Source organism: Hypanus sabinus, chromosome 28 (genome assembly GCF_030144855.1).
Source record: "Hypanus sabinus isolate sHypSab1 chromosome 28, sHypSab1.hap1, whole genome shotgun sequence".
In the NCBI taxonomy this organism is placed as follows: Eukaryota; Metazoa; Chordata; class Chondrichthyes; order Myliobatiformes; family Dasyatidae; genus Hypanus; species Hypanus sabinus.
This window is the reverse complement of record NC_082733.1, coordinates 15,995,668-16,009,853: the sequence shown is the minus strand read 5'-3', so window position 1 is coordinate 16,009,853 and position 14,186 is coordinate 15,995,668. Positions and strand designations below refer to the sequence as shown.

The following is a 14,186-nucleotide window of genomic DNA, read 5'->3' as shown; positions in this document are numbered from 1 at the left end:
GCAGTTGTGCTCCACACCAAGGATTAGAAAGATTCACTATTTTTTGAGTGAAAAAAAAATTCCCCCTCATCTGACATTTAAACGTATAACCTCTTACTCTAAACGTATAACCTGTAGCTCCAGATGTCTCAGCTAGGGAAACATCCACCCAGTCAAGCACTGTAATCTTAACTTTCAATAGGATCTATTATCATTCTTCTAAATTTCAGAAAATGGAGCCGTCATTCACTGAATTTTATTTGTGTATCCTTTCTTAGATAAGAATACATCTGGGATATTGTGCACAATCTTCGTCTCCTTATCAAAGCTCTATATAAGTGCAATAATGTATCCTCACTCCTATATTCAAATACAAGTATAAGTATTTGCCTTCTTATCCCTCGATGGACCTACAATGCTGATTTCCAGTGACCTGTCTACAAGGACACCCAATTCCCTTCTTTGAACAGCAACACCACCCAATTCTCTAATTCCCTAAACACTACTTTACTTCTGTGTACTGTGCCTGAAAGTGGATGGCCTCAAATTTTTTTATCTGTCATTTTCCAATCTAACTCAGTGTGTCTCTCATCCTGAAGCAGCTTTACATCATACACAGTCCTACCCTGGAATTGTCAGCAAACATAGAAATGTGATATTTGGTACCATGTGGGTGGTAATGCCCCCAGAGGGCAGTGGGAGTTTCTATGGAATTGAAAAAGGGGTAGGGGGGCACTCAGTAACAAGGGGAGTGTCTGAGGGATTACAGGCTTAATTTAAGAAACAAATGACCTATTTTAGCTATTGATCCTCAGTGCCTCATAATCGATTACAATGATCACTGAATCACCTTGTCTCTTGCTAACTCACCATTCTCTTAGATTTTGCTCAAAGCACATTATTCTTGTTGAAACGCAATGTGACACTTCTGTATCAGGCATATCATGAGAAATCCGGTCTGAAGAGATCATGTTATTTCCAGGCCCAATCACACATTGTTGTACTAGCACAGCGTAAGCTAGTACAATTCCCATACTCTAATCATGCAGTGATGCAAATCCTGTTAACTAAGGTGTAGCATTCAATGGGGTAAAATTCAGAATCTGCCCTTTCAATTGGTCTTGGGCACATTTCTCTAATCCATAGGTAAACCAAAATATCTGCCCAACTTAATGTACCTTCAGGTCGAGAGTCAGGTTTTGCCTGAGCCAGGATGCCATTATAATTTGCCCCCATTTTTGATCACAGCACTTGTTTAAATCTAACCACAATAGATGACTGACTGTGGTCATTAATCCATAACAAACATGGTAGAAGCAGACCAAACTAAAAGATAGAGCATATGGTGTGGAGTATCTGAAATTTGGATTTATACCAGCAGCAGTCGATATGTCTGTTGTGTGAAAAAGTTTTTCCAATTGAGGCAATGAAACTATTCAGGTTCCTTGAACATTTGAAGAGAACACACTCTGATAAAGTAAACAAGAACTTGGCTTATTTCAATCACTTCTTGAAAATCCTCAGAAACAGAAAACACTTCAAAGCATGTTTGCCAGCACTTCATAATAAAATAGTGATAGTTTGCAGGTTTTATACAATATTTCATTGCTTATTGCTAAATCTGCAATGTCCTATTCAATTAGAGAAGTGAATTTGCCAGCAGTAAGGGAGGTTATGAGTATGATTTTGCATAAGTCACCAAACCGAATTATTAAAGCAATTCTGCTAGCCACAACCCTACTCAAAGAAGACTAGATGAAATTTCTGAAAATGTGGAAAACAAATTGTGCAACATACTTAGGACAATGGAATTTGCTCTGCAGTTGTACGAGTAACTTTGCCAGACAATGAATCTTTGCTCCTTGGTTATGTTCACTTCATAAAAGATGAAGGTATTGTTCAGGAGTTGTTATTTGCAAGGGGATTAGAAAAAGATATGAAGGGGAGGTCAATATTTCGGGCTGTCGAGTGATTTTTCAAAGAGAAGGCCATTGTGGTCACCAAAATTCTTGCTTGTAAAACAGATGGGGTACCATCAATGACAGAACACCACTGCGGGGTTATTACTTTCTTGGAAAAAAAAGTTGTATGTATTTACTATTTCCTTGTAATTCACAGGCAACATTTTGTCATAAAAATCCTAAGAGATCTGCTGCACAATTAAATACTGTTATCATAGTGGTAAATAAAATCAAGTCCCATGCTCTCAATTCTTGACTATTTTGAGAGCGTTGTATTGAGGATGATGAACAATTTGATCGCTTGCTATTGCACAAAGAAGTCAGATAGCTCTCTAAAGGAAACTTTCTGAGAGACCTTTTAAAATGGTGATAAAATTCTTAGAAGACTCAAATGTTTTATTCAGTAATCAACTGAATACTAGGCATGACATTGCTTATTTGTCAGAATTGTTCGCAAGGTTTAATGAAATCAGTCTTCAAATATAAGGAAATGATGTGAATTTTATCAAAGTCAAATTAATTGTCTCCACATTTCTGTCCAAGTTAACCCTATTCACGTACAACTTTGGCCAACATTTTCCAATTTTTGAGCCTTTCTGAGTTGGAGGAGAAAGAGAGAATGCCAGATGATCTTCAAATACACTGCGCCCACCTGGTGAGCTGCATAAAGACATGTCAGAGAGATTTCAGGATCTACTTTCAATACAAATTCTAGATTAGATAGTGAAGAATTAACAGGAAGGATGGAGGAAGAACTGATCTCACTACAAACTGAATTTGAGCTGAAGCAGTGCTTCAAATAATCATATCAAGACAGCTGGTTGCAGAAAGAAGTCTTTGAATTCTATTCTTCACTACGGAAAAAGGACAAAATGTTCTTTATTGCCATTCCATCATAATTAATGGAGCACAGTCACCCAACTTCTTTCAAAGCAATAAAATAGTCTGCAAATTATTGAACATGGAGATCTGAGACTCTTGAATTCCATTCAGCTTGATGTTGAGAAGCTGATATTTCTGCCCCAAGCCCATCCACCACATTGAAAGGTGAAAAAGTAATTAAGTAGTGAATAGTTGGTCTTCAGATGTAAGCTCTAAAAATTGTTGATGAAAATTATTTTTACTGTAATTAAAGAAAATGCTATTTGTAGTTTTAAATAGATTTGAATATTTTTGTAATTACAGTGGGGTCCAGTTAACAGGGCCATTGAGTAATCAGGCAGCCATTTATTTGTGATTACACTTAAAGAACAAAAACTAATCAAGAAAATAGCCAGGATGCCCTTCATTTATTTGGGACACTATGTGGCTTAATTGGGACAAAAGACTGTTGCAAAACAGTTTCTAACTAGTGTCAGTCATGTGCATTTGTGTGTCCATTACACTACGTTGTGCATACAGCATCAGCTGCATGTGTTTGTGTTCAAGTAGCAATGATTTTTGTCACTGATTGCTGGCGAGGAATAAGCAGTAGACAATTCAGAATTGCTTTGCTCACTGCAGTTTCAAGTGTTCAGGCTCGGAGATGCCAGAAATGGCCATGAGTGAAAATGTAATGATTTAACTACATCAACAATTTAGGCACTATGATGAATTTGAAGGTATTGACAATCATCTTGAACTCTACAATGAAAGTGAAGATTTGGAGGATGCAAATGTCAACAGCACTGTCCGAAGGGAGTTCGTTATCTGCACTAGGCATCCACACTGATTCTGTTCATTTACAATCAAAGAACGTGGCTGCATACCCTGGATGAATTCCTCCCTGGATTACTATTAGCAACTAATACACTGTTTTATAGTACTGTAGTGGTGTTCTAATTTGTTCTGTATTATAATTTGTTATTTAGATAAACAGCAGTTTGTCTTTTTTTAATATACCTTCCCATTTCCATGAAACTTTAGCTGATTAGGGTAGCCACTTAATTGGGCCAAAGTGTACTGGTCCCATTATGTCCAAATTAACCAAAATTTGTCACTGCTTTGAACTTACAGTCTTCCTTTTTCCCCCCACTGTGCATTGTGATCAAAACTCTTTACAGCTTTTCTGTAATGGCCAGAGGTGCTAGGGGTAAGGTCTGGGAGCCAAGGGGACAGTAACCCAAAAACAATTGGGAAACGTTGATCTAGTTTATGAATCATCAAACTAATGACAATAACAATCTCAAATGCCTGCAATACACACCTGAGAAGAACATATTTATTTCCATCTCTAGATTTCTGTACACAACTAATTCTCAATGTGTTTGCATACTATTCCTAATACCCCACTCTGTTCTAAGCTCATTAACTAAGCTTTCTGAGTAGCACCAGTTTCCTTGAATCTATCCCAGCAGTAAGGCCTTTAAAGAAGTTCAATGGATTAGACAAATAAATCGATGCTGGCTTCGCTCAATCCTGTTATCCCTATATACTGTTATGACAGCCTTTATTATATATTCCAACATTCTCCCCACTAATGACAATAGCTGAACAGAACTGTGGTTCTCAGAATATTCCCCTCTCCTTCCTTTCATAAGTAATGGGGTGACATTTGCTAACCTCCAAACCACAGACACAATTCCAAAATTTAGAGAATTTTGGAACAACCCACGCATCCACAATCTCAACTCTGGGATATGTTGGCTTTCAACCCCACTAACATCTGCAGTATCATTTTTCAATTACTACTCATTTCCTTCAGTCTCTTAACCTGCATCTTCTAGATGGATAACTATTTATGGCAGTGCTTTTTTTTGTAGTAAGATTACCATTTAATTTATTTGCCATTTCCTGATTCTTCTGTGAAGAGCCCACATTTGCTCTCACTAGTACTGTCCTTTTTATATTGCTATACAAGTTCTAACAGTTCATTTTTAAGCTACTTGCTACTCAACTCTCATATTCTACCTGGACCTCTGATTAGGTCAAATTCTGGGTTCTTTGCTGAATTCTGAAATCGTCCTGTTACTCAGAATTACAATAATTTTAGGCAATTCTGTAAGCTTCCTCCTTTCTTTTAACATCACCTTCAATTAATTTGTAGAATTTTGCTTTGCCACCATGCATTATTTCTTTTAAATGCTTGCCATTGGCTATGGACTGCCATGCAATTCAATACATCTTCCCCATCACCCACCACCAACTCTTCATCCATACCAACACAGTTCCCTTTATTGTGGATGAAGACTTCAGTTTTAGAATGAGCCACAATGGTACATATATTGGCACCAGTGACATTGGAAGGAAGAGCAAAGAGGTCCTGGAGAGAGAATTTAGAGAGTCACGCAGAAAGTTGCAACGCAGAACCTCCAGTGTATTCATTTCTGGATTGCTACTTGTGCCATGCACCAATGAGGGTAGAAACAAGATGATTTGGCAGGTAAATGTGTGGCTGAGGAGCTAATGCAGGGGGCAGGGCTTCAGGTTCTTGTTTCACTCTTCTTGGGGAGGTATGACTACAAAAAGGGGTGGGTTGCAGTTGAACCTGGGGGGGGAGGGAACCAATATTCTTGCAGACAGGTTTGTTAGAGCAGTTGTGGAGGGTTTAAACTAATTTGGCAGGGAGATGGGAACCGGAGTGAAGGAACTCAGGATACGACAGATGGTAAAAGAGTAAAGAAAGCATGCAGTCAGACTGTCAGGAAGGGCAGACAAATGATAGGACATAATTGCAGACAGCAGGCCGAGTATCAGTGTGTTACAGAGGCAGAATCAAAAGGGGTAGCAAATACAGTACTCCATGTGTTGTATCTAAATGCATTGAGTATAAGAAATAAGGCGAATGATCTTGATGCACTTTTACAGATTGCCGGGTATGATGTTGGGGCCATCACTGAATCATGGTTGAAGGATGGTTATAGTTGGGAGCTGATTATCCAAGGTTACACATTGTATTGGACAGATAGGAAGGTAGGCAGAGGGGGTGGAGTGGCTCTGCCGGTAAAGAAAGGCATCAAATCAATAGAAAGATGTGACATAGGATCGTAAGATGTTGAATCCTTGTGGGTTGACTTTCAAAACTGCAAGGGTGAAAGGACCCCAATGGCAGTTATATACAGGCCTCCCAACACTAGCTGAGATGTGGACTACAGATTACAACGGGAAATAGAAAAGGCTGTCAAAAGGGAAATGTTATGATGTTATGGTAGATTTTAACATGCACATGGATTGGGAAAATCAGGTTGGTAATGGATCTCTAGAGAGTGTATTTGTTGAATGCCTGTCTACGCGATGCCTTTTTAGAGCAGTTTGTTGTTGAGCCTATTACAAGATCAGTTACACTCAATTAGGTGTTATGTAATGAACCAGAGGTGATTAGGGAGCTTAAGACAAAGGAACCTTTAGGAGACAAGTGATCACAATATGACTGAGTTCAACTTGAAATTTGATAGGGATAAAGTAAAGTCTGATGTAGTTGTATTTCAGTGGAATAAAGGAAACTACAGTGGTATGAGAGAGGAGTTGGCCAAAGTAAATTGGAAAGAGATGCTGGCAGGGATGACAGCAGAGCTGCAATGGCTTGAGTTTCTGGGGAAATGAGAAAGATGCAGGACAGATGTATTCCAAAAAACAAAGAAATACTCAAATGGTAAAATAGCATAACTGTGGCTGACAAGTGAGGTCAAAGCTCATGTAAAAACAAAAGACAGGGCATACAACAAATTGAAAGTAGACCATTGGGAAGCTTTTAAAAACATACAGAAAACAGCTAAAAGAATCATCAGGAGAGAGCAGATGAAATATGAAAGCAAACTAGCAAACAATATCAAGGTAGATAGAAAAGAATTTTTCAGGTATATAAAAAAATAAAAGAAAGGTGAGAGTGGATATAGGACAACTAGAAAATGAGGCCGGAGAAGTACTAATAGGGGACAAAAAGATGATAGATGAAGTAAATGAATATCTTGCATCAGTCTCCACTGTGGAAGACACCAGCAGTGTGCCAGGTGTTGAAGAGTGTGAGGGAAGAGAAGTGAATTCAGTTACTATTACAAGGGAGAAGGTGCTCAAAAAGCTGAAATGTATACAGGTACTTAAGTCACCCAGACTAGATGAACTGTACCCTAGAGAAGGTATTAATGATCTTTCAAAAGTCATTGGACTCTGGCATGGTTCTGGAGGACTGGAAAATTGCAAATTTAAGAAAGGAGGGAGGCAACAGAAAGGAAAATTATAGACCAGTTAGCCTGACCTCAATGATTGGAAAGATGTTGGAGTCGATTGTTAAGGATGACGTTATGGAGAACTTGGTGACACAGGACAAGGTAGGACAAAGTTAGCATGGTTTCCTTAAAGGAAAATCTTGCCTGACAAACCTGTTCAAATTCTTTGAGGAGATTACAAGTAGGATAGATAAAGGGGAAGTTGTATATTTGAATTTTCAGAAGGCCATTGACAAGGTGCCACACATGAGTCTCCTTACCAAGTTAAGAGCCCATGGTAGTACAGAAAAATTACTGGCATGGTTAGATCATTGGCTGATTGGTAGGAGGCAGCAAGTGGGAATAAAAGGGTCCTTTTCTGGTTGGCTGTCAGTGACTAGTGTTGTTGGGAATGCTTCTTTTTATACCGTATATCAATGATTTAGATGACGGAATAGATAGTTTTGTTGCCAAGTTTTCAGATGATATGAAGAGTTGTGAAGGGGCAGGTGGTGTTAAGGAAACAGGTGGGCTGCAGAAGGACTTAGACAGCTTAGGAGAATTGGGAAGAAAGTGGCAAATGAAATACAATGTTGAAAAATGTATGGTCTTGCACTTTGATAGAAGAAATAAATATGCGTGCTATTTCCTAGATGGGGAGAAAATTTTAAAAATCTGAGATGCAAAGGGTCTTAGGAGACCTTGTATACAACATCCTGAAGGTTAACTTGCAGGTAGACTTGGTGCAATGTTAGCATTCATTTTAAGACGTCTAGAATACAAGGGCAGTGATATGATGCTGAGGCTTTATAAGGCACTGGTGGGCTCTTGCCTTGAGTATTGTGAACAGCTTTGGGCTCCTTATCTAAGAGAAGTTGTGCTGGCATTGGAGAGGGTCCAGAAGTGCATCACAAGGATGGTTCCAGGTATGAAAGGTTCATTATCAGAGGACTGTTTGATGGTTCTGGGCCTTTACTTGCTGGAATTAGAAGGATGGGGGGGAATCTCATTGAATCTTTTCGAATGTTGAAAGGCCTTGACAAAGTAGATGTGGAAAGGATGTTTCCCATGGTGGGAGAGTCTAGGACAAGAGGGCACAGCCTCAGGATAGAGGGGTGTCCATCATCCATTTAAAATAGAGATGTGGAGATATTTATTTAGCCAGCTGGTGCTGAATTTGTGGTATTTGTTACCACAGGCAGCTGTGCAGGCCAGGACATTGGGTGTATTTAAGGAAGACATTGATAGGTTCCTAATTGGACATGTCATCAACGGTTACAGAGAGAAGGCTGAGGAGTGCAGCTGAGGATGGAAGGAAAGGATCAGCCATGGGTTAAATGGCCTGATTCAGCTCCTAAATCTTATGGTTTTCATAACTGTTTTATGATGGCCCCTTTTTCCTTTGGATCAACAATTAATCCTTTCTTATTGCACAAAAGAAGTTCTAATATAACCTTTTGCCTGGTTGATTACTCTCTATATAAGAATTTTTAAAGATCTACATACCATGAGTTTATCCACTACCTCTTAATCTGACTTGTTCAGTCCATAAGTAAAGTGCTCCATGATATCATATTGTCCATTTCGCATGTAATTGCACTCCTAATTTCTTTACTTATGCCATACCTAACAGTAGAACTACTATTTGATAGCCTTTAAGCCCCTTTAAGAATGTCCTGTTGCCATTTCTAAGTTTGCTCCAAATCGATTTAATTCTATATTATGGTTTTTCTAAAGTAGATCACTTCTTACCACTGCATTGACCTCCTCTCTTATTAATAATCCTAAGCATTCTCTTTTCCTTTTCTTTCTAAACATTACCTACTTTTAAACATTCAGATCCCAGCCTTGGTTATTCTGAAACACATTTCTGTAACGGCAATTAGATAATACCATTCAGTTCTAATTGGTGCCAGTAATTTAGCTAGCTTGTTATGTATTCTGCAAGTATTGCGAGTTTAGCATTTTTTTCGCACTATTATCTCATTTGCTGCCTGCCTTTGTTTCTGTTGTTTGTTTATTTTGAGGATTTATTTTCTTGAATCCACTTCCTGTTTTGTTTTATTCTTCCTGGATTTCCTTTGAGATTTCCATGGCCCTGCCATATATTATGGTTTAAACCATCCTCACTAGAGCTTGTGACCCTCCACTAAAGGATATTGATCTTGTCCATAGTGAGATGCAACATATTCAATATATACAGGTTCCACTGGCCCCCTGAACAGCTCTAAAACCCTGTCTCCTGCACCATTTCTCTAGCAAAGCATCTACTTGCTCTTTCCTCCCATTTCTATATTTATCAGTCTTTGGCAGTGGGCAGTAAAATTCACTGCCTTTGAGGTCCTGGAAGTTAACATCTTTCAAAGCTCCAGTACAACAAGACTACATCCCTTTCTTTTACCTACACCAAGAGTGCAACACTGACCATGATGTTTAACTCCTTGCCTTTACTTCTCTATATACTCAAAATCTTTTCCATAGATGTTGCCTGGCCTGCTGAGTTCCTCCAGCATTTTGCGTGTTGCTAGGATTTCCAGCATCTGCAGAATTTCTCTTGTTTGTGATTGGATATCTTAAGGACAGGAAAAAAAAAGTTTTAAAGAATACAAGAATTACCTAAATTATGTCAGGGATGAGGGACTTTAGCTAAAAAGTTAGACTGGAGAAGTAGTTGAGGCTCCTTGCTTTGGAGAAATGTTAGGGAGGAGATATTACAGAGGTCAGCAATTTCATTACTTATTTTGGTAGGAAAATGCAGGAAACATGTTTGCATTAGCAGGTGATTCAAAGAGCACGCAATGCAGATTAAACATTTGGGCAGGGAAGTCAAGAAGGGATGAAGAAAATCTTAAGCAACACACCCAAAATGTTGCAGGAACTCAGCAGATCAAGCAGCACCTATGGAAATGAATAGATAGCCAAAGTCATGGGCTGAGACTTTTTCTTAAGACAGAAAAGGAAGGGGAAGACACCAAAATAAAAAAGGTGGGAGGAGTGGAAGAAAGATAGCTCGAAGGTAGCAGATGAAGCCAGGTAGGTTGGAAAGATAAAGAGCTGGAGAAGAAGAAATCTGATAGGTGAGGAGTGTGGACCCAGAGGAGAATGAGAAGGAGGAAGGAATCCAGTGGGAGGTGAGGAAAAGCTTTATTTTAAATTAGACTGCTGTCAGAATTGGGATTTGCTTGACAGGGAATGAACTATTTGAACTAATGATTTGAATTAGAGCAACTTGCAAGGCTATGGGGAACAATGGGATTGTGCTAGCAGAAAATGCCATGGACTCAATGGGATGAATGGTCTCCTCCTTTGCCAGAGAGAGTCTACTAATGGAAGGTCTGTTTTTTTAAAAATGTAAAGATATTTTGTTGAATAAAAATCTCAAAATGAGGAGCAGTACGAAGAATATAAGGGTAACACAAGTTTTAATTTGAATTAAGTTATACTTTTCACACATTCAAGATTTCACAAGTGCTTAAAACCCAAGGAAATACTTTTAAAATGTTGTAATACAGGCCATGACTGAAGCCAATATGCGCAAAGTTAAGACTTCAGAAACAACAATGAGAAATGTGCAGGTATAATTTCAATAATGTTCACTCTGGAGGAATGTTGGCAAAGAGACCAGGTAAACATCCCACAACATTTTTAAATAATGACAAAATATCTTTACAAGTCTGTACTAAATCTCTAACATGTCCACTGAAAACACAGGGCGTCTGACAAACCTGAATCAACACAGTCCCACTATGAGGGAAGAGGATCAATACTCAGCAAGGAAGAAGGACAACCAGAATGGAATAGAAGAATCAATGGAAAGAAGGTAAGTGAGGAGGAGTTCTAAGATCCTGGAAAGAATGTTTTAAGAGCAATGGTAATAAAACTTATCTCAATCTCAAAATATTACTAACACAAGTCAACTTATCATCATTCATCTGAATAAAAAACTAATTTTTCCTTCAGGATCTGGAATTCCATGATATAATACTTCCATCAGTTGGAAGACATAATAGGGACTTGCTGGAGTCCAGATCCCCGAACAGCTGGCAAACATGCAGGGATTGAATAAGACAATGCCAGAATAACAGACTGTTCTTTTCCAAAATCATCAAAACTAGAACTGAAGGAGAAAGGACTCAAAAAAACATTGCTCTTGTCCTCAGAAGGGGGAAGAAATGGGCCATGTTATATAAACTATTACAAAATGAAATCAGATTTCTGAATAAACTCCTTCACCTAAATCATAGTCTAAACATAAAATTGTGGCAGAATCTGTTGAATGGGATGTTTATACAACTGGTGAACAGGACATCATGCAACACGAATCCATCATTTGTTATTAGTTAGCTTTACTCATTATGTAACCATGTCTTCCATTTGTATTATTTCCACCAGTAATTGCAGCCGCAGCAGCAATGCCAGAAATAAATTAGAATGTATGCATATACTAGACCACTTTCCTCGTTTAATCACTGCTGGCATGATTCACATGTCACTTACCTTCTGATCCAAAGGTGAGAATGTTACTTTCAAGCCAAAAAGCATAGGCTGAGGAGCAAGAGATCCAGAGAGTGAAAATGACTTTCACCAGCAACCCTCCTCCACACTTCGCTTTCACAGATCAACTGTTGTTTCACAAAAAAAATTCTTAACGTTTTATGAATTTTAGATTAAATCTGGCACAACTTACACCATGCGCAAAGCTCAGCTGCTGAGCTCTCTTGCTGAGTCTGCTGATTTGAATAGGGTTGACAGAAAGGCCTTGCGAGATTGGTTCCAGCATACTCTGCGAAGTTCTGCAGGATCTCTATTGATATCCTGCTTCTTGATATGCATGGATCCAATCGTCCTAAAGAACCCAACGATGAGAATATTTGTTCATGCTGAGACTTTATGAAATATGTCTGTGGCACTTGGAATCGAACAAAATTACCAATTCAAAATTCTGAACATAATTAGATTGTCACTGCATGAATAGACAATAAGGTGGAAAATTGTACTCTGACTTTTAAATCTTTGGCTTAGATATTAATTTACCATTGTGACAGGAGAAAAGACTGGGATGGAGAGGGGCGGACACTAAATGGAGAGCAGAATCAAAATTGTTCGGCATGTGCTTCTGAGCATTGCTTTATCCAAATCACTTGGTTACTATTTATAGCTTCCTTAATTAATATCTGGGCTCATCAATCACAATGTTGTTCAAATCAGAATCAACTCACTCCATTAGTTAGAGAGACTTTCCAAACAGGATATTTGATGGTTTATCAAAGATTACAGAGCCCACAATTGCCAGGAGCTGCAGAGATCTTCAAGGCCCTCAGGTTCCCTGCTGATGGAAGAAATGAGGGGTCACCTCACAGTTGGTGTGAGTACCGGCAGACACATAGGAAAGTTGAGTGGTTCTTGGTACAGAATGACGTTGTGATGAGATTTTGACTCTGACAAGTTACATGTAACTCATCAGATAACAACGTATGTACTCTCTTTCCTCTCTGCTATTTGATCTCCACACATCCTCAGCTATCCTGGTACCAATGAAGATTCAGCTTCACCTTTTTGCATGGCTCTGCCTGAGTCACAACTGCACTGGTTTTCACTCCATCCCATGCCTGTATTCACTCGTTTGTTCTCTTTGCAGAAGGTAGCAGAGAACTTGAGAAAGAAGAGGTAACCTTGAAGAGTCTTAGGTACAACAAGAAGGAAACAGGACTCTTAGCCCATTAAGTCCTCACCTACCATTAACCAGCCGCTTACAGCACTAATCCTTTATTAAACAGTCCCAATTTTTGTTCTCACTATGTTGCTTTGAATAGAGATAGATCATTAGCACCATTTAGATTTTCAATTTGCCCAACAGATAAGTAGCAGGACTGTGCATTCATACCATTGGACTATATTCAAGATGACTTCTGCCCTCAGCAGGACCTTCATACTCTTCATCCCTAGATTTACCTTCCAGTGGTCCTGGTAATTGTACAATAGTCCGTGTAGACATCTCCTGTGAAATCAATATTAGTGTTAGTAGTAGAAAGGGTACCTCAGCCAAAACTCATGCAGTTTTCAGAAAATGAAAAAAACTGATGGGGGTCCCTCAAGATGCTATTGTGAATATTTCAACATTTTATAAAATTTATCCTAAAGGAATTTTTCTGTTTCATATTTTAAAATGGACTGGAGGCTTACCTCATTTGGTAACTGCCCATCACTGCAAATATCTAATATAATAGTTCTTCTTAAATTTAACTTTGGCCTTGAGCAATTCATTCATATGCCATAATAGCTTTCTCTCAGACATCAAATTAAGCAAAACTTTTACATAGCTGGGACTTAACTTTACAAACATTTGCTTTTCTTGGAAGAAATCTGCAAACCTTTCCAAATATTTTTTCCAATGACATAACAACCTTGGTAAATATAACAGGCTCCTTGTACAAGTTACTTGATGGATATTAAACTTATCTCCAATAAGTTTTGCATCAAAGCCATTGGGCCATTCGCCCTAATATTCACTTGACACATAACACATTTCATTTGACAATGCTGATGTCAAGTTCTTTGGGATGGTCAAACAAAACCACAAAATATATTAAAAATCACTATGCACATCACATTAAAAGATGGAACAGGAAAGTGGTATACAGAGAATATTGCATAAATCAAGATTCAAATAGCTATCCTGCATAGATCAGTATAGTACCTACCAGGCCATTCAACCCCCAATTTTCTGCTGATCTTGATATCAAACTATACTAAAAGTCATCCTGTTGTGTTTCATCCATATCCCTCCATTCCCTTCATATTCATGTGTCTATCTAAAAGCTTCTTAACTATACCAAATTGTCTGCTTCCCCTACTATCCTAGGCAACCTATTCTAGACATTTACTACAAATGTACTACACATTTACTACAAACTACACTCTTTGTTAAAAAAAAACACCCTCACATTGCTTTTAAACTAACTTCTCTAATCTTAAAAGCTTGTCTACTGGTGTTTGAAAATTCTAACCTGGGGAAAAGATTTTAACTCTACTCTATGAATGCCTCTCATAACTTTAAAAACCAATATCAGTTCTCTCTTCAGCCTCTGACACTTTAGGAAGAGCAACCCAATTTGTCGAGCAT

General features: G+C 38.4%; 1 protein-coding gene across 1 annotated transcript in view; it reads right to left on the bottom strand.

Annotated features, from left to right (window-relative positions):
- LOC132382446 (lamin-L(III)-like) overlaps positions 1–14,186 on the bottom strand; it is a 90,605-nt gene that overhangs the window by 2,707 nt on the left and 73,712 nt on the right. The window contains exon 10 of the mRNA XM_059952649.1: positions 12,948–13,061. Coding sequence (XP_059808632.1) covers positions 12,948–13,061 — 114 coding nt within the window. The remainder of the gene's footprint in view (positions 1–12,947; positions 13,062–14,186) is intronic.